Source organism: Nomascus leucogenys, chromosome 8, assembly GCF_006542625.1.
Source record: "Nomascus leucogenys isolate Asia chromosome 8, Asia_NLE_v1, whole genome shotgun sequence".
NCBI lineage: Eukaryota > Metazoa > Chordata > Mammalia > Primates > Hylobatidae > Nomascus > Nomascus leucogenys.
Genome location: NC_044388.1, coordinates 27,048,433 through 27,067,415, shown reverse-complemented (window position 1 = coordinate 27,067,415; position 18,983 = coordinate 27,048,433). Strand labels below are relative to the sequence as shown.

Below are 18,983 nucleotides of genomic sequence, written 5' to 3'. Positions count from 1 at the left end.
CCACACCATTCCCAATGTCTGCAATGCCCTCTCCCACTCACTTTGTCTGGCTTGCTTGGTCTCAGCCTTCAAGACTTAGTTTAAGCTGCACGTGGTGATTCACACCTGTAATCCCAACAGTTTGGGAGGCCAAGGCGGGATGATTGCTTGAGTCCAGGAGTTCAAGCCCAGTCTGGGCAACATTGTGAGACCTTGTCACTACAGAAAATTTTAAAAATTGGCCAGTCATGGTGATGCACACCTGTAATCCCAGCTACTCAGAAGGCTGAGGTGGGAGGATTGCTTGAGCCTCAGAGGTGGAGTTTGCAGTGAGCTGAGACTGCACCACTGTATTCCAGCCTGGGCAACAGAGCAAGGCCCTGTCTCAATAAAACAAACAAACAACAAACAACAACAACAAAACCCCTCAGTTTGGCCTCCCAGGCCCTGTTGCTGTGCTCCCAAAGCACCCTGTGCACCTTGATCACAATACTGGCCACACTGTACTGAAACCCCAGATTCCATGACAGTTTCCCCGCTGACAGCAAGCTACCAGAGGACAAGACTAGATTTTTTCCCTGCTTATATGCCCAGTGCCTAGCACATGGTAAACACTCAATAAATGGTTGCTAAATTAAACCAAACTTGATGAATTATATTTTAGCCAATTCTCTCATTTATCATCTGACATTGTTCCATGACTGGGATTCTTGCTCCCAGGAGAGCAGCCGTGCTTTGGGTCAGGGATTGTATCCTGTATGTGTCACAAGTCAACAGATGCACAGAGTCAGGCCTCCATCTCTGGCCAGATGACTGACCCCCTCCATAGCACTCACAGGTATGGAAGGGTGTCCGGTCAGGCAGAGAGCGGGTTTTCCTTCGGATCGGCAATGACTTTTCCATCTCTTCTTTCAAGATCATCTTTCCCAAGTTGGAAGTAACCTGAGGAGGGAGAAAGGAAGATGGAGCCAAGACTTAGACACTTGTTTCTTTCTTTTCTTTTTCTTTCTTTCTTTCTTTTTTTTTTTTTTTTTTTTGAGACAGGGTCTCACTCTGTCACCCAGGCTGGAGTTCAGTGGCACAAACATGGTTCACTGCAACCTTGACCTCCTGGGCTGAAGCAATCCAACCTCCTCAGCCTCCTGAGGAACTGGGAACACAGGCATGCACCACCACACCCAGCTAGCTAATTGTTTTTTTTTGTAGAGATGGGGTTTCACCATGTTGCCTAGCCTGGTCTCAAAATCCTGGGCTCAAGTGATCCTCCTGCCTCGGCCTCCCTAAGTGTTGGGATTACAGGTGTGAGCCACTGTGCTGGGCCAATACTCGTTTCTTATCTCTAAAAGGTCCAGAGTTGGGCATGGTGCAGGCAGGACTGCGGACATTTCCCAAGCTGCTGGTTCATGCCCTGGAGCTCACAGAGCCTCTCGTTCGTGGCTGACACATGGCCACAATGGGTTTGGCCACCCTTGAGAGCCAGGAGTCAGAGCTGCTCAGTAGAACTCTACCACGGCGGCCTCCCTGTCCCTGTCCCAGGTCACCCTGCCCAGAGCCCAGGCCCATGTCACTGTCGATGGCTTTTCCATGGTTCTCTCTCCTCTGCTGGAGGCCCGTAGCCCATGCTCTCCTTTTTTCTCTTCCCATGGATCACTCAGGCTGCTAGCTCCCAGCTCTGATGGGACCACCCTTTGCTGCGCTTTCAACCCTAATATCAAGTAATGTCCCCCGGAAGGCAGCATAAAGTCCAGGTGTCCCTTCAAAAGCAAAATCCTGGGGTCTTGGCAAGAAGAGGCTCCCCCACATGTTCCAAAAAGCATGCTTTTTGGGTAGGAACCCCTTCGACTAGCTACGGAGCCAGAACTTCTGTCCCCAGAAAGACACAGGGTGGGCTGGGCATAGAGGCTCACGCCTGTAATCCAAGCACTTTGGGAGGCTGAGATGGGCGGATTGCTTGAGGTCAGGAGTTCGAGACCGGCCTGGCCAACATGGCAAAACCCTATCTCTACTAAAAATACAAAAAAAGAAAAAAAAAAGAAAAAAAAATTAGCTGGGCAAGGTGGTGGCGCGCCTGTAATCCCAGCTACTCAAGAGGTTGAGGCAGGAGAATCACTTGAACCTGGGAGCGGAGGTTGCAGTGACCTGAGATCATGCCACTGCATGCCAGCCTGGGCGACAGAGCGAGACTCCGGCACAGGGGTGGAGGGTGGGGGTGGCGAGATGCTACCTTACTGAGTTCCTCTCTCTGACGCTCCCTGAGAGCCTTCATCTCCTCTCCAGAGTCGTCATCTTCCTCCTCCTCCTCTTCCTCTGCTCCCCTCCGAGACGCCTTCCGCTTCCTCCATTCTGTCTCTAGGAGACACAAGCAAAGGCGGGCAGGGAGTCACTCGCCATGGGGTCAGTGTGTGTTTACATGGCGCAGCCTCTGTGCACTGCTCTGGGCCGGACTTTGATAAGGCCACTACAAATTTTTTTTTTAAATAAAGTAGGGTGGGTAGGTGACTCATGCCTGTAATCTCAACACATTGGGAGGCTGAGGTGGGAGGATCGCTTGAGCCAGGAATTTGAGAACAGCCTGGGGTAATATGGTCTCTATAGAAAATTATTTTAAAAAATTAGCCCGGTGTGGTGGGGCATGCCCCACTAGTCCCAGCTAGTGGGGACGCTGAAGTAGGTGGATTGCTTGAGCCCAGTAATTTGAGGCTACAGTCAACTGTGATGGCGTCACTGCACTCCATCCTGGGCAACAGAGTGAGACTCTGTCTTAATAAATAAATAAATATTTAAAAATAAAAATAGGCCGGGCGTGGGGGCTCACGCCTGTAATCCCAGCACTTTGGGAGGCCAAGGCAGGTGGATCACGAGGTCAGGAGATCGAGACCATCCTGGCGAACATGGTGAAACCCCATCTCTATTAAAAATACAAAAAAATTAGCTGGGCGTGGTGGCAGGCACCTGTAGTCCCAGCTACTCAGGAGGCTGAGGCAGGAGAATAGCGTGAACCCGGGAGGTGGAGCTTGCAGTGAGCCGAGATTGCACCACTGCACTCCAGCCTGGGTGACAGGGCGAGACCCTATCTCCAAATAAATAAATAAATAAAAATAAAAATAAAAATAAAAAAATTAGCTAGGTGTGATGGTGGGCACCTGTAATCCTAGCTACTTGCGAGGCTGAAACAGGAAAATCGCTTGAACTCAGGTGGTGGAAGCTGCAGTGAGCCGAGACCTCGCCACTGCACTCCAGCCTGGGCAATAGAGCAAGACTCCCTGTCTCAAAATTTAAAAAGAGAGTCAGGCGTGGTGGCTCACGCCTGTAATCCCAGCAGTTTGGGAGACTGAGGTGGGTGGATCACTTGAGGTCAGGAGTTTGAGATCAGCCTGGCCAACATAATGAAAACCCATATCTACTAAAAATACAAAAAATTAGCCAGGTGTGGTGGTGCATGCCTGTAATCCCAGCTACTCAGGAGGCTGAGGCAGGAGAATTGCTTGAACTCGGGAGGTGGCAGTTGCGGTGAGCCAAGATTGTGCCACTGCACTGCAGCCTGGGGCAACAGAGCGAGACTCCATCTCAAAATAAATAAATAAATAAATAAATAAAATAAAAATACAATAAAATAAGAGTAACATTTTCTCACCTTGCCTTGAAGCTGGGTAGGCAACACACACATACACACACTCATGACTGAAATTCAGTGGGTGCAGCAACATGAATGGAACTGGAGGCCATTGTCTTAAGTCAAACAAGACACAGAAAGACAAAGACTGCATGTTCTCATTCATGAGTGGGAGCTTAATAGTGTGTACGCATGGATGTAGAGAGTGGGATGACAGACCAGGGCGACTCAGAAGGGTGTGGGGGGTGGTGACGGGAAATTGCTTAATGGATACAACATGCATTATTCAGATAACAATATCATAAAAACCCTGACTTCACCACTGTGCAATCTATGCAGGTAACCAATTACACTTGTACCCCATAAATGTATACAAATAAAAATTAAAATTAAATTCGCTGGGGACCAAACCATCTATCATTTATCTTTCTCTTTCCCAGCGCTCCCCTCACAGAGCCTGGGATGCAGAAGTTTGATACATGTCTGCTGAGTCAGGAAATAAATGAATGGAAAGAAAATGAACGACCAATAAAAGGGCCACTTACACCAAGCGCTATGGGAACACAGAGAGTGAGTGAGCGAGAAGCCTGGGGGCTCCTGAAGGTGGGAAAAAGCCCACGAGGACACCATAGGGCAGAGGTGGGAGTGGGTTCACGGGGCTGCAGCAAGAGCCAAGGGGAGGGAGTGCAGTGCATTCCCCTCTCCCCATCTCTCCTACCCACAACAGCCAGAGACGGGGGGCATGGCCAGTAGTCAGTTTCGATTTTGGCTGGCTGGTTGGGGTCCGGGGGCTGGGCTGCAGGGAACTTGGATGACTCGATGATGAGATCCTCGATGAGGTGCTTGGTCTGAGGGCTGCCTCCCACGGACTCTGCAGACAAAGGCCAGGGTCAGCCAGGTGTGCCCTGCCCGAGGCCAACTTGGCTACCCTCACCCCTCCCCCTTCACACCTGTGAGGTCCTGCAGGTAAAAGCAGTGTACACGCTGAGCACCAGGCACACGTGCTGCTGTGACATGCTATCCTCCCGACCCCCTCCAGCCAGCCCGCAGCCCCAGGGCACGGCCTCCCAGCATGCAGCTGGAAGCAGGCTCTGGTGAGCCGGGAGCACCCTCACCTCTCTGCTTATAGATGGGAGGCTTCTTGTAGATGTTGGAATCTGGGCGGGAGGTCTCTGTGGGAGGAAGAACAGAAGAGGAGGAGGACATGCTGATGGCAGGGAGGCTGGAGCCAGGAGAATGGAGACGATGGAACAGGACAAGATGGGGAACTCACTGGAGTGACAGGAACTCCCTGTCAAGAGCCAAGACAGGGCTAGCATTCCTGGCATTGTCCCTCAGGGGTTTGGGACTTTTTACACTTTCCTGGCTGGGGGAGACAAAAAAAGTGACAGGTCTCCCATCCCTGGGAGGGGTCCTGGCCTCCTGGGCCCTACTTAGCTCTGAGGTGAGCATATACCCCAGAGAGTGGGGGACTGAGCATAAGGGGATTGGGGCTCCTGATGGAGAAAGTCTTAGGAAACAATGAGGTTGTGCCGAGAAGACCTACCAGGGTGGTGGAAATGGGGCAAGCTGGTCCGGGGGGTTCCAGTGGTTCTGGGGGCCAAAGCCTGAGAGATGATTCCAGGTGACCGGCTGTCCGCCCACACCTGCAGAGCAGAAGCGTGTGGCTCCAGGGCCCCCTAACCCTTTCCAACCCACACATGCACCCCGTCAGCTCACACCACCCTCTCTGTCCTCCCATCCTGGCAGGCTGCATCCCTCCAAACCCAGGGCAATGTTGTGGCACAGTCCCAAGGACCTACTGATGGTGCCTGGCCCAGGGAGAAAGGGTTGAGGTCCTGGGTCCGACAGAATGATGGACACAGAGCTGGCCAGTGACAGCCGGGGGCCACTGATTCCGGCACTCCCTGGGCTCTGCAGAGCTTGGTCTGACGTGTGAGGGGAGGGAGTTAGGATCCCTTTCAGGGCAGGGCAGGGCAAGTTGCAGGTGTGGGGCAGACTCACCTCTGGGGATGGTGGGGGGGATGTGGATTTGGGTGACAGCGAGCGCTGTGAATGGAGAGGGGGCTGGTCAGAGCTACAGGGGCAGATTCAGCCTCTTCCCTAGAACTCCAGAGAGGCCACCTCATCCCCCACCCAAAGCCACCCACTTTCCTGGCCAGCTTCCGGGCCACCTCTGCTTTCTTGGATCCTTCCCACAGTTCCCTGCACAAAGTCCTCAGCCTTCCCACAGGAGGCACAGAGAAGCACGCAAGCCTTGCTCAGTACGCCTGGGGCTCCGAGGGCACTCTTTTCTTCCTTCCTTCCTCTCTCCTCCCCTCTTCTCCTCTCTCCCTCTCTAATCTTTCTTTTAATTTCTTCCTACTTCCTTTTTCCTTTTTCTTTCTTTCCCTGCCTTCCTCCCTCCCTTCCCTCTCTTTCCTCTCTCTCCACTTTCTTCTCCCTTCTCTCTTATTCTTTCTCCTCTATCCCTCTCTCATCTTTCTTTCTTGTAGTCTCACTCTGTTGCCCAGCCTAGAATGCAGTAGCTCTATCACAGCTCACTGCAGCCTCCCCTTCCCAGCCTCAAGGGATCCTCCCACCTCAGCCTCCTGAGCTGCTGAAACTACAGGTGCACACCACCACACTTTGCTAATTTTTGTAGAGATGGGGGTCTCCCTATGTTGCCCGGACTGGTATCAAACTCCTGGCCTCAAGTGACCCTCCCACCTTGGCCTCCAAAAGTGCTGGTATTATAGGTGTGAGCCACCGTGCCTAGCCTGGGAACCAGTTGGGGAATAGTTGGTCCTGTCCTCAGAGCCTCAAAACAAATAGAAGAGACAAGACCAAGAAGCATGCAAGGATGAGGTCCGGGTTCATCATGCTGGTACTGAAGTCACCCGATAGTCTAGCCCCCTGTCACTGGTCAGCCATGACGCTACCCTGTCTTGGAGGCAGTTGATGAGCACCTGCCGTGCACTGTCTCCTGCACCTTCACTACCTTGCGCATGGATGGGCAGGAAGGTCACCTCTATTTTACAGGAGGGTAAACTGAGGCCACAACATCACACAGGTCCCTCCGCTAGACTTTCAGCCCTCACTCTCAATGCTTCTGAACTGTTTCCACAAATCTTGCTCTTTGTGCCTCCTGTGTGCTGCTGCCATCCCAATGTGTCCACCCCTCTACATCTGAGCCACATGCCAGCTCAGAGCCCGTTCCGCCTGCTCTCTTGAACGCTGGACGGACTGACTGGTTGGTCCTGCGCAGTTTCCTCTCTTGTTTTGCCAAGGCAGACCTTCCAGGAAAGGAAGCACGAGAGGGATCAGCCCCACCCAGTGTGGCTGGGGGGCCTCCCCCGGAGTCCTGCCTAAGAGGAGCCCCCTCACCTCGCGGCTGCGGGGCAGCTCCACGTGTTCCAGGAGGGAATAAGTGAAGTGAGGCTCGTAGATCATGAGGTCGGGCCGCTCGATGTCCAGGATGGCCTTGTCCTTGGGGATGGCAGCCAGGTCCTTGTAGCCCAGCACCTGATTGTCCATCTTGGCCTGAAGGGAAAGGTGCGCATGAAACAGCTGTGCCGAAAGCCCCGCCTAGGACACTGGACCTGCTAGCTAGACTTACGTTAATTACCAAGAAAACGGACTGCCATTACAGACGTTAACAATTCTATTATTTTAAGAAATTAGTCACCGTAAAACATGATAGTCCTTTGCCTATCACTTCGGGTGTAACGAGGCCAGACCAGTGGAAGGGGATATGGGAGCTTCTCTGGGTTTCTGGGTTCTCTCTGCCCGCCAGCACCGGCGGGACCACCACTGGGGAGGCTCTGCGGGAAGCCCCTCTAGCAGCCAGGGGTCCCCCACCCTCCCCGCTCCCAGCCGGGGGGTGCTGGTGGCCGAGAGGGGAACTCACCACGATGCTGGAGGGAGAGCCAGGCACACTGGAATCTCGGGAGGGGCTCACGCTCCCCGGGGAGGTAAGTGGTTGCTGGGGAGAGCGAGAAGGCGGGCGGGTGGGCACATGCGTGTGTGCGAGAGCGGGGCGGGGGCGGCCCTAGGCCTGCGGGACCCGGGGCGCTGAGCGGCGCTGCGCGGCGGGTGGCCACCAGGTGGCGCCCTGGACTCCCAAGCGGCCCCCACCCGCCCTCGGCGCCCCCGGCCTGGGGCGGCGCCGCGCACCTTCTGCAGCCGTTCCATGCAGCACGGAGCTCGCCCGCCGGGTCACTCGCAGAGCCCTGTGCGCGAGGGGAGAGGACAGCGTGTCAGGCTCGGCGCGGCTGCTGGGCGCTGCGCGCTCGGGGCCGCGAAAGCAGCCGGCGCGTCCTCATCCCTCGGCGGTGACTCTCCAGGCTGCGGAGAGAAGGGAGGGAGGCCGCGCCGGGGCGGCGTTAGGCTGCGGGGCCTCCGCGGGCGGCCGCTCTCCAGGCAGCCGGGCCCCTTGAAGCTCAGGCTTCCCATCCGCTCAGCCCCGGAGAACGCGCGTGGACGGGAGGCGACCGAGGGACGGGCTGCACTTGTTTTTGAGCCATTGTTCTCTGGCTTCAAAGGAAATGACGGCAGGGGTCAGCCGGCTGCCCGGGCGGAGGCCTCCACGGCCTGGCCCCGCCGCACCTGCCCTCCCCGCCCCGGCCCGGCCTGCGGCCCCGCCTCAGGCCCTCCCCTCCCGGCTGCTGGTCCCACTCCCGCTCGGGGCACTGTCCCCGCCGCCACCTCCCCGCGCTCGCCCAGGAAGGGTTAACACGGAGGGTTCCCTGAGCAGCCCGGCTTCAGCATCCCTCATCCAAAACCTGACATTCGCACTCCGAAACTTTGTGAGTCCCTACCATGACGCACAAGTGGAAATTCCACACGTCAGAACTTTACACAAACTTTGTTTCATGGACAAAATTATTTTTAGAACACTGCATAGGTAGGGCTCACGCCAGCAATCAGCACTTTGCGAGGCTGAGGTAGGAGGATCGCTTGAACCCCGGCGTTCGAGACCAGGCTGGACAACATAGCCAAACCCTGTCTTTACAAAAAAATTTTTAAAAATTAGCCAAGCGCAGTGCTGCATGCCTGTAGTCCCAGCTACTCGGGAGGCTGAGGTGGGAGGATCACTTGAGCCCAGGAGATCGAGGTGCAGTGAGCCGAGATCGCACCACTGCACTCCTGGGTGACAAAGTAAGACCCTGCCTCGTTAAAAAAAAAGGTCTTGCTCTGTCGCCCAGGCTGGAGTGCAGGGGTGCCATCTCGGTTCACTGCAACCTCCGCCTCCCAGGTTCAAGCGATTCTCCTGTTAGCCTCCCAAGTAGCTGGGATTACAAGCGTGTGCCACCACGCCTGGCTAATTTTTGTATTTTTAGTAGCGATGGGGTTTCACCATATTGGCCAGGCTAGTCTTGAACTGCTGACCTCAAGTGATCCGCCTGCCTCGGCCTCCCAAAGTGCTGGATTACAGACGTGAGCCACCATGCCCAGCCCCACCTTCCTGCTTTTGACACCTTCCACTGCTCTGTCCACCTCTCTGCCTCTCAGGTGCCTCCAGCCTTCCAGGGCCATCCCAAAGCCGCTCCTCTGGGAGGCCTCCTGTACTAGTCTAGTCCTCATGGATCAACGCTTCTCTGAATTCCAATGGGACTTAAAAACAGACCAATGTAGCTAAGCACTTGATTACAGGGAACATGTTTTCTCCCTAACTAGACAGACTGCTAATCACAGGAGGGTGAAAACAACAATAAGAGCTATGTGGGAGGCCAAGGAGAGAGGATGGCTTGAGGTCAGGAGTTCGAGGCCAGCCCGGGCAACATAGGGAGACCTTGTCTCTAGCAAAAATGTAAAAATTAGCCAGATGTGGTGATATGCAGCTGTAGTCATCTCAGCTACTCTGGAGGCTGAGGTGGGATGATTGCTTGAGCCCACGATGTCAAGGCTGCAGTGAGCTGTGATCACACCACCGTATTCCAGCTTGAGTGGCAGAGCAAAGAGCTATCATTTTTTGAATGCCCATTATGTGCTAGGTACTTTGAGAAGCCTTTATAAGGATTATTTTGTTTCATTGCCCCAACAACCTTATAAGGTAGACCCATTTACAGACGAGGAAACGGGCTCAGAGAGGTTAAAAATTTGTCCAGAGTCGTGGAGCTGAAAATGACTGTGTCTTCAGCATGATTCACAGTGCCTACCTAGTACTCAGTATCAGGTGAGAGTGAGGAAAGCTAGAATCTGCCAGATTTCTCAAGTCTGTTTGGAATTCTAGAACCATGGCATCTCCAAAACAAGACTCTGGCAGGCCGGGCGTGGTGGCTCACGCCTGTAATCCCAGCACTTTGGGAGGCCGAGATGGGCAGATCACAAGGTCAGGAGATTGAGACCATCCTGGCTAACACAGTGAAACCCTGTCTCTACTAAAAATACAAAAAATTAGCCGGGCGTGGTGGCGGGCGCCTGTAGTCCCAGCTACTCAGGAGGCTGAGGCTGGAGAATGGCGTGAACCCAGGAGGCGGAGCCTGCAGTGAGCCAAGATTGTCCCGCTGCACTCCAGCCTGGGCGACAGAGCGAGACTCCATCTCAAAAAAAAAAAAAAAAAAAAAAGAAAAACTCTGGCCATCAGAGTCACACAAGGTGTTGGTGCCCATGGAAAGACTCCGTTCTGGAACTTTATACCCCTCTTCCCTTCTTAGTACTTGCTTTGTAATGCTTTTAATTAAGTGAAAAGAAGAATAAATTCTGGTACATACTTGAAGAGCTGTTAGCTCCCTCCCCTGTCTTTACTTTGTTTATAGCTAGGATCAAACTAGCTATACACTTAGCTTAGCCCTAGGGGCAAATGCTTATCTGGGCATGCATGCATCTGTTCATCCATCTATCCATCCCTGCATCCATGTATCCATCCATCCATCCATCCTTCTATCCATCCATCCATCCATCCATCCATCCGTCCATCTCTCCATCCATCCATCCATCCATCCATCCATCCCTGCATCCATCCATCCATCCATCCATCCATCCCTGCATCCCTGCATCCATCCATCCATCCCTGCATCCTTGCATCCATCCATCTCTCCATCCATCCATCCACCCATCCATCCATCCATCCATCCATCCCTGAATCCATACATCCATCCACTTAGTCATGTACTGTTTTATTCGTCCATTCAACAAATACTTTCTGGGCACCTATTCTGCAATGAACACAGAGCAGGACTCTGTGGTAAGCCTTGTGGAGAACAGAAAGATGAGTCAGAGGAGCTAAGCTGCTCCTCCAGAAATAAGGCCTGCATCTAGATAACTCCCATGCAAAGCAGAAAACTACATGTACCAGATAAGATAGTATAAAGCACTATGAAAAGTCACAGGAGAGATTCCTCCTGCTGGGGTGTCAAGAGAGGGGAAAGGGTTTACTGGAGGAAGAGGTATTTGAGGTAGGCCTTGAAAGATGCCCAGTTTGAGATCGTGCAAAAATGGAAAAAGGGGCTCCTGACAGAGAAAGCAGCATAAGGTGGGGACATGGGGATGCACTGGGCCTGCCTGGGGAACAGCAAATATGGCTGGATTGGAGAGGTCATGAGGTTGAGATGCATTTGGGACAGGAGATCGAGGCCAGATCATGGAGACCCTGAACCCAGCCTAGGGTTAGGTCGTAATCTGTTGGCAACAGGGGGGCACAGAAGGCTCAAAAAAGAAGTGACATGATTCAAGCAGTGTTTTGGGAAAATGAATCTGGTCGCAGCCTGAGAGCCAGACTGGACAGGCAGAGGCGATCCAGGTCCTCGCAGGGAGACCAGCCTGGAAGCTGCAGCAGTAGTTCAGCAGGGTACTGCGAAGATCTAGACTTGGGCAGGAAGGAGAGAGGGCAAACGGGAGAAACCCTAGAGGCAGAATGTGCAAAGCAGTTCTGGATCTGGGGCGCCCATGGAAGAGGCTGCAAGTCCAAGAGACTGGGAGAAGGGGAAAGGAGGAAGTCACTTTGACAGGTGGAGGTTGTAGTGGGTGCAGCAGGGGAACAGGTAGGAATGTCCAGGGGGAAAGGAACCTATGGAAGAGGCCAGGCTGGAACCAGACGTGGGTGTCATTTGCCTAGAGGTGGAAGTCCAAACACGAGATTGCCAAGGGAGAAGGAAGGTCAGCAACAGCATCCTGGGAACCTGGGGAACTGAAAAGAAATAGCCAGAGATGGCACAGTCAGAAAGAGAGAGGAAAACTAGATGGCAGCTCACAGGGGCCAGGGAGTCTTTAGTGAGTCTTTGTGTTTTCAGCAAAGGGTCTGATACACAGTAAATGTGCAAAACATGTTGAGAGAGAGAATGGGAGGGAGGGAGGGATAGAGGGAGGGGCTGACAGAGTAGAACATCATGGAAGCTGAGTGTTACCCCGGAGAAGGTGAGGAGAAGTGCTTTTCCTCCAGCTGGAATGTCAGGGCCATAGTGGCCTCCTGGTTAGGGATTGGGGGGGGGTGATGGGGGTGCTGGCCAGGTGGTACAGCCAGGGGGAGTGGCCCTTCCAAGAAGTGTGATAGAAGGGCAGGGTCATTTTGGAGGAGATAAGATTGGCCTAAGGCCTTTAATATGTTTGCAGACAGCAGAGAGGGAACGGTAGACAGGAAAGACTGAGGCTACAGGGGGCAGTGGGCACTAGGTGGGTGGGGCAAGACGGCAGCAGGAGGGAAGGGATCAGGTTCACAGCCAAGTACAAGACTGGCTGTGGGAAGAAAGGCTCCCTGGAAACAAAGATGAGCTGGGCAGTGGCTCATGCCTATAACCCCAACACTTTGGGACACAGAGGTGGGAGAATCACTTGAGCCCAGGAATTTGACACCAGCCTGGGCAATATAGAGAGATCCTATCTCTACAAAAGAATTTTTTTTTTTTTTTAATTAGCTGGGTGTCGCGAAGTACGCCTATAGTCCCAGCTACTTGGAGGCTGAGGCAGGAGGTTGGGTTGATCCTGGGAGGTCAAGGCTGCAGTGAGCTATGATCATGTCACTGCTGCACTCCCTGGAAAGGAGAGGACAGGGAAAGAAGTTGTGTAACAACCATATAGGGCTTCCATTTTCCCAGCAAAAGTGAGAGATGGTGGCCAGGTACAGAGGCTTATGCCTGTAATCCCAACACTTCGGGGGCCAAGGCAGGAAGATCACTTGAGGCCAGGAGTTTGAGGTCAGCCTGGGAAATATAGTGAGCCCTGTCTTTACTTTCTAAAAAATGAAGAATTATCTGGGCATAGTGGTTGCACATCTGTGGTCCCAGCTACTTGGGAGGCTGAGGCAGGAGGATCACTTGAGCCCAGGGATTTGAGGCTGTAGTGGGCTATGATTACACCACTGCACTCCAGCCCGGGCAACAGAGTGAGATTCTGTGGCAAAAAAAAAAAAAAAAAAAAAAAAAAAGAGAGAGAATTAAGGTTCTCTGCAGATCTTACAGGTGAGTCAGAGGTTTGGAGGGGTCACTCTGAGGAGCGTGTGCAGCTGCACACAGAGAGGGGCAGGAGGGAGACTGGATAACTTCAGCATGTTCTGGAGCCTAGGGGAGGCCCTGGAATCTTCCTGGAACACCAGCCGGGGGAGGGGTGCAGAGTGTGACAGTGGCTGTCAGAGTGATGGCTACTGTCAGACTGGCTATCTGTCAGAGTGGTGGCTACTCAGAGAGGTGAGAGGTGAGTGGCCCAGGGTAAGCCATGTCTCAAGAGTATGTGGTCATATATCCCATACTCACACGTGCACAAATACCGTGCCAGAGGCACAGGCACTCAGAAACATGATTCAAAATCCTGATGGTCACAGTCATATGAACAGCTGCCGTTTATAGAATGTCTGTGTTATGGCTGGCACTGTGCTGGGCAGTTCACATTTTCTTTCTTTCTTTCTTTCTTTCTTTCTTTCTTTCTTTCTTTCTTTCTTTTTTTTTTTTGAGACAGGGTCTCACTCTGTTACCAAGGCTGGAGCACAGTGGCATGATCATAGCTCACTGCAGCCTCGACCTCCCAGGCTCAACCCATTCTCCTGCCTCAGCCTCCTGAGTACCTGGGACTACAGGAGTACTCCACAACACCCGGCTAATTCAAAACGAATTTTTTTTTTTTTTTTTTGTAGAGATGGGATCTCCCTATGTTGCCCAACCTGGTGTCAAATTCCTGGGCTCAAGTGATCCTCCCACCTCTGCCTCCCAAAATGTTGGGATCATAGACGTGAGCCCCTGCCCAGCCCATCTTTGTTTCAATTTAACCCTTACATTCCAATCTTGTGGGTTGGCTTGGATTGGCGAGTATCTCGTTTGCACATGAAGAAGTTGAGACTTGAACAAGTTAAGTAGTTGGTCAAGGACACAGTACTGTGTGGAATCTAAGCTCAGGTCTGTCTGATTTCTAAAACCATTCACCACGATACCACCCAGCCAAAGCTGATGTGAGTCACTGAGCCTCTGGCCTCTCACCTCTGCTCTGTCCCCAGTCCCTTCTTGCCCACAACCCCACTGCTGGGTCTTGCTCTTTAGCATCTGGGTCTGCTTCCTGGGGTCAGCCAGGGCCCTGCAGCCTGGCGCCACCCCCTGACATTTGTTAGAGAGCACGTTGGTTGATAAATTATTTCCGCAGAGGCAGAAATTTGGTCTTATCCCTTGGGGGGCATTTGCATGTAAATGTGGGTCTAGCCTTAAGGCATAAAGTTTGTACTGGTTAAATTTTAAGCTGTCAGAAGGCCAGCCGGGAAAATGGGGGTGGAGAAGAGTGTGTGTATATGTGTGTGTGCGCACATGTGTGAGGGGGGAGAGAGAGAGAGAGAGAGAGAGAGAGAGAGAGAGAGAGAGAGAGTGTTTCCTTGGCTTCTCTCAAATCACACCCTGCCTACTCCACCCACAAGCAGCCCTTTCCGTCAAAGCTCATTTCTCGAAGGTCAATGCCAGCTCACTCCACCTCCTCCCATCCAGACCCCTCTCCCATCCATGCACCCCGCCTGTCTGTGCCTGCACCCCCAAGGTCCCAGCGACCTCTGTGCACAAAGAGATAGAAAGGGCGAGCTGCAGCAGGAAGAGGGGAGGGAGGGAGGAAGAGAAAGCACTGCAGAGGAAGGCAGGTCCAGGTGACGGAAGGGACAGCTCAGCTGCCCCTGGCCCTGGTCGGACGCCAGCCAGCCGCTCGCCCTCCATCTCAGCCCCACCCTCCCCCAGCTGTGTGTCCCTGCCTTATCTGAGCTGCCAGCCCAGCCCCACCTCACCCACCATCCTCTGCTCTCCACAGCTCCCCGGGATGTGGGTGATAAGACCCACCCACTGGGCCCTCCGAGTTTGTGCCCACCCATCTTGGCGCACTCTTCTTCCAGGCAGAAACTGATCCAGACTGTGACTCCCCTGGACTTTTAGAAATGAAGCCTCTGCAGGCAGAATGGCAGCTTCGGGGTGGGGCGCCCCTGGTCTAGCTGTGCTCCTGTCTCCAGCCAACCACTACCTGCTTGGTGCCAGCCCCTGTATACTTGGGACTTTCATACATCCTCTCTAAACCTCACACAAAACCACGTTCTCCTCATTTAGAGATGAGCAAAAATGAAGCTGAGAGGTGAACTTGCCGAAGGCCACCCAAATAGAAGCCAAGCCAGAATCCCTACCCGGGCCTGCCTGAGGCCAAAGCTAAGTGCTCTTTTCAATGAGTACCAAAGAGCCTACTTCAATCAAAATGTGGGACTTGGGGGTCCCACGTGCTAACCTTAGACAGTGGAGCCACCCAGAGTCCTGCTCGTTGATGGCATCTGTAGAAGAGCAGCTGGGAGTCTGGGGGCCTCTGGCTCCGGGCCACACAGGCAGCAGGGTCCAGCCAGGCTGGAGGCCAGCCGGTGCAGACAGTAAGCGAGTTATGAAACGAGACAAGTCATCCAAACAGGCTGGCGTCGGTGGGCAGGGAACTTTGCCCCACTTCGCCTTCTCCTGTTCTGTTCACAGTGCGACTGCCTGGCCCTCTCTCCCTTTCTTCCTCCTGTCTTTTTGCTTTCTCTCCTGGTCCCTTTTCTTTGCTTTCTTCATCTTTTCTCCCTTCCTCCCTCTTTCCCTTTCACCCTCTCCCCTACCCAGCCCCACCCCCGCAGTTACTGTGGCAACAATTCAATGCCAGAAATAAAGGCAGAATCCAGCTAGGTCACCAGTTCCCAAAACAGCATCCTGGGTGGGGAGGGGCAGGGAGGGTGGAGCAGTGCGGCGCGGCAGGGCAGGGGCCAGGCGCTCCCATGGGTGCTATGCATGCGTGTGATGTGGGTGGGGTAGGGCACCTTGCTCCCCGCCCCCCCCGCCACTGGAAAAGGACACCAGGAGGCTGAGGCCTGCTCTGGGCCAGTGGCTCATCAGAGGTGTCCCTTACTTAGGCCAAGCCTGAACTCCAAGTCTGTCCTAAGGCTGGCAGAGCCTGGGGACTCCCTCCTCTTCTCCCAGTTTCTCCCTCTCCCCTACTCCAATGTTTTTTACCCTTGTGTCTGCTGGGATGAGGGTTCCCCTAACCCAGCACTACAGGGCACCCTCTCGCATTCGGATAAAGGACCAGGCCTGGGTGGGTGGGGAGCCCAGAGTCCCCCTGCTCAAGGCCTGCCCTCCCTTGTTCTCTCGATAACAACAAAACCGGGCCCAGGCGCCCCCTCCTGCCTCTCTAGCCCACGCAGAGACGCATCTGTGCAGCCATCTTCTCCTAGGTCTCTCTCTGGCTTGGTTTCTATGTGCCCTCTCCACCCTCCCTCTGAAGAGACCCCGCTTTCTGCTTTCTGCGTCCTGCAGCACCCTCAGGCCGACTGCTCCCCCTCCATTTATAGCTGGTCCTGTTGTACAAGTGGGACTGGCAGAGCTGGGGGAGATGCGGCCTCAATTCAGCTTTCTGGATCCTGGGGCCTCCCCGTTCCGGTCCCCACAACACCCAGGAGCTCTAGAAGAGGGATTCTGCAGACATCCACCCACAGGTGGACAACCTCACCCAGGAGTCTGACGCCTGACCACAGAGAGGCCAGCAGCATGGACACAAGATGGACAGGTGGGCACAGGCAGAAACGCCCGCGCTGAAACCGTTGCAGGACACATGCACACGAGGAGACTCCGAAGCCCTGCGTGCCAGTTCACACCCCCACTCTCCCATCGAGGCCCCCTCACTGTGACACATGGTGCTGCCAACACCCGCTCGCACCCACCCACCGGTCCCCTCCCTGGCATCCATCCCAGAGTAGTGCACGTGTACAGCAACACACACAGAGCCCTCCACTTACCCAGCTCCAGAAGCCTTCCCTGGGCTCCCCATTCCCACAGCCCAACTGCCTTCCTTGTCTTGGACCTGTCCCTGCTCCCCTGACTCTCACAACCAGGCAACCAGTCCCTGGAAGGGACACAACGGGTGTGTCTGCCCAAGAAAGGGGGCTGGGCCTGCTAGGCCCTGAGGGACACAGCTAGGGAGGGGGAGCCCCAGAACCCTGTGGGGGCTGCATGTCTGCTCAGCCCTGGCCCCTTCAAGCACCCCAGCGGCGGGCACAGGGGGAGCACTGGGCCTGGGCCTGCAGCTGCGCCCTGCCACAGCCTCACTCTTCACTCAGCCCCACCCCAGCCTTGCCAGCCACTGGCTGGGGGCAGGCCCTCCTCCCACTCCCCCTAAAACGCAGGCTCCAAACAAACAGCCTTAGGCCCCTAAATTTACTGCTCCAACCCCCAGAGCATGTGGAGTGGTTGCGGGGAGGCCAGTGGGCCAGTATTCAGCAGAGAGGGAATGCTCCCCTGCCCACCCCGTGCCCCCACAGTCCCTCCCTTCCATTGCTGGCCCGCTCAGCTAGGTGGGCTAGGCAGAGATGCTAGCGAAAAGGGGATTGGGCTGGGAGCAGTTCTCATCCTTGGGATGAGAACACCCCAGGCCCTCTTCCCCAGATCAGAAGGTTCCATTAGATCAGGCCCAGCTGGTCCCAAGGGCCGCCCATCCTCCCACTGAACAGGGCCCCTCCAGATACCCTGCTGCCACCCAAAGCCTGGCTCGCCAGCAAGCGCTGTGGCCCAGAGTGCCCACAGAGGGGAGGAGAGGCGGAGACCCTGCCACCTACCTCTTCCCAGACAGTGTGGCCCAGACGCTCTGAGGCCAAAGAGGCCCGAGAGGCGTAGGCCAGATCCACGGGCTGCCACTTCCCCCAGGAGCCTAGGTAATAGGCGTCTCTTCCAGGAACCCAGCCGCGCTTCCCCGGAGCACAAATAACAGGAAAAATGCCGGCTTAGGGTGGGTGGGCGGGGTGGGAGCTGGCGAAGGAGGGGAGCTGGTCTCGGCTGAGCAGTCTGATCTCCCCTCTGGGCCCCCACCCTCCTTGCCCCCACCCTGCTTCTCTGCAAGCCACGGCCGCCTGGATCCCCCGGTGCTGGGGAGTCCTCTTCTGGGGGCAGGCGGGCGGGCTGCCGGCTCCCCCACGCCCTCCCCGCGCCCTCCCCACCTCCAGCTGATAGCGTGTGGCTGGCGAGGGTGTGTGTGTGGATGTGCGCGCTCTTCCACCAGTGCTGCAGCTCAATCCATTTCAAACAAGAGGAGCATTAACCCAGCGTCATGACGAAGCAGAATCAGCCAGCACTGTCCTCTCCCTTTCCCACACCCCAGTCTGCAGCACTCACACTCACACACACACCCACAGGCACCCAGAGCCCCTCAGCCTCCTCTTAAACAGCCAGAGTTCAAGTTGCTGTGGGCGGTGGGTCGGGGAAGGGGGCTACTGATGACCCAGGCGGACAATGCCTGCTTTCTCCAGGCACCTGCACCTTCTACCCTATTCATGACCACCCCACCATCTGACAGCAGCAACTGAGGCCCAGCCTCTTGAGGTGGTGGTGCAGGCACAGGCCAGAATTGGTTACCCAAGGATGAGCTCTCTCCTGGGAGGGCAGAATGGAGGGATGCAACCAGGTCCTCAGTACTGAGACTTGAGCTGGCCCCTTGGTAACCTGATTCCCCTGGGAACTCCAATGGGATGCAGCAGAGAGAGAGAAGGACCCCATCTCTCCCTAGGGTGGCTTCATGAAAAAGGAGCTTCCTGCCCGGTAACCCCTGGGTCCCAGCACAGAATTTACAGGCACGTGCCTTCCCTGTCTCTAGCAAAGCCTCAACCACCCCAGGAGCCTGTCATTGGCCTTTCGGCCCCCCTGGGCAGGACGGGGAAGGACAACAAGCTTTGCCCTCGACCCTCGCCCTGGCCCCAGCGTCCTCTCCACCTCCACACCGCAGACTTGCCTACCTAGGCAGCCCTCACCGTTGCCCTGGCAACCCTGCCCCCAGCCGGTCAGCTGATGGTATCAGCTGTTGTTGGGGAAATGTAGAATCTGGGGAGGGGGCTCTGGGGTGTCTGAATGGAGAAGCACAGGGGGAGGGGCTTGAGGGAAGAGGCCAGGAGCGGACAGAAAGTATCTGGCTGGTGGAGACAGAGAGGACAGTAACCTGAGGGATGGGCTCCAGAGAGAAG

At 55.0% G+C, this 18,983-nt stretch overlaps 1 protein-coding gene across 25 annotated transcripts in view; it reads right to left on the bottom strand.

Annotated features, from left to right (window-relative positions):
* The window catches only part of DMTN (dematin actin binding protein), a 33,635-nt gene that overhangs the window by 7,947 nt on the left and 6,705 nt on the right, over positions 1-18,983 (bottom strand). For 3 of the 25 annotated variants that reach the window (XM_030816901.1, XM_030816897.1, XM_030816905.1), the window contains exons 2-10: positions 7,748-7,803; positions 7,482-7,556; positions 6,959-7,114; positions 5,597-5,641; positions 5,139-5,238; positions 4,708-4,764; positions 4,311-4,463; positions 2,204-2,328; positions 816-921 (exon numbers count right to left, since the gene is read on the bottom strand). In XM_030816901.1, coding sequence (XP_030672761.1) covers positions 816-921; positions 2,204-2,328; positions 4,311-4,463; positions 4,708-4,764; positions 5,139-5,238; positions 5,597-5,641; positions 6,959-7,114; positions 7,482-7,556; positions 7,748-7,765 — 835 coding nt within the window. In that variant the 5' untranslated portion in view covers positions 7,766-7,803. Of the gene's footprint in view, positions 1-815; positions 922-2,203; positions 2,329-4,310; positions 4,464-4,707; positions 4,765-5,138; positions 5,239-5,596; positions 5,642-6,958; positions 7,115-7,481; positions 7,557-7,747; positions 7,919-16,772; positions 17,018-17,588; positions 17,718-18,983 lie in introns of those variants that run through there. The other 22 variants (XM_030816898.1, XM_030816894.1, XM_030816904.1 and 19 more) reach the window with 14 other exon arrangements.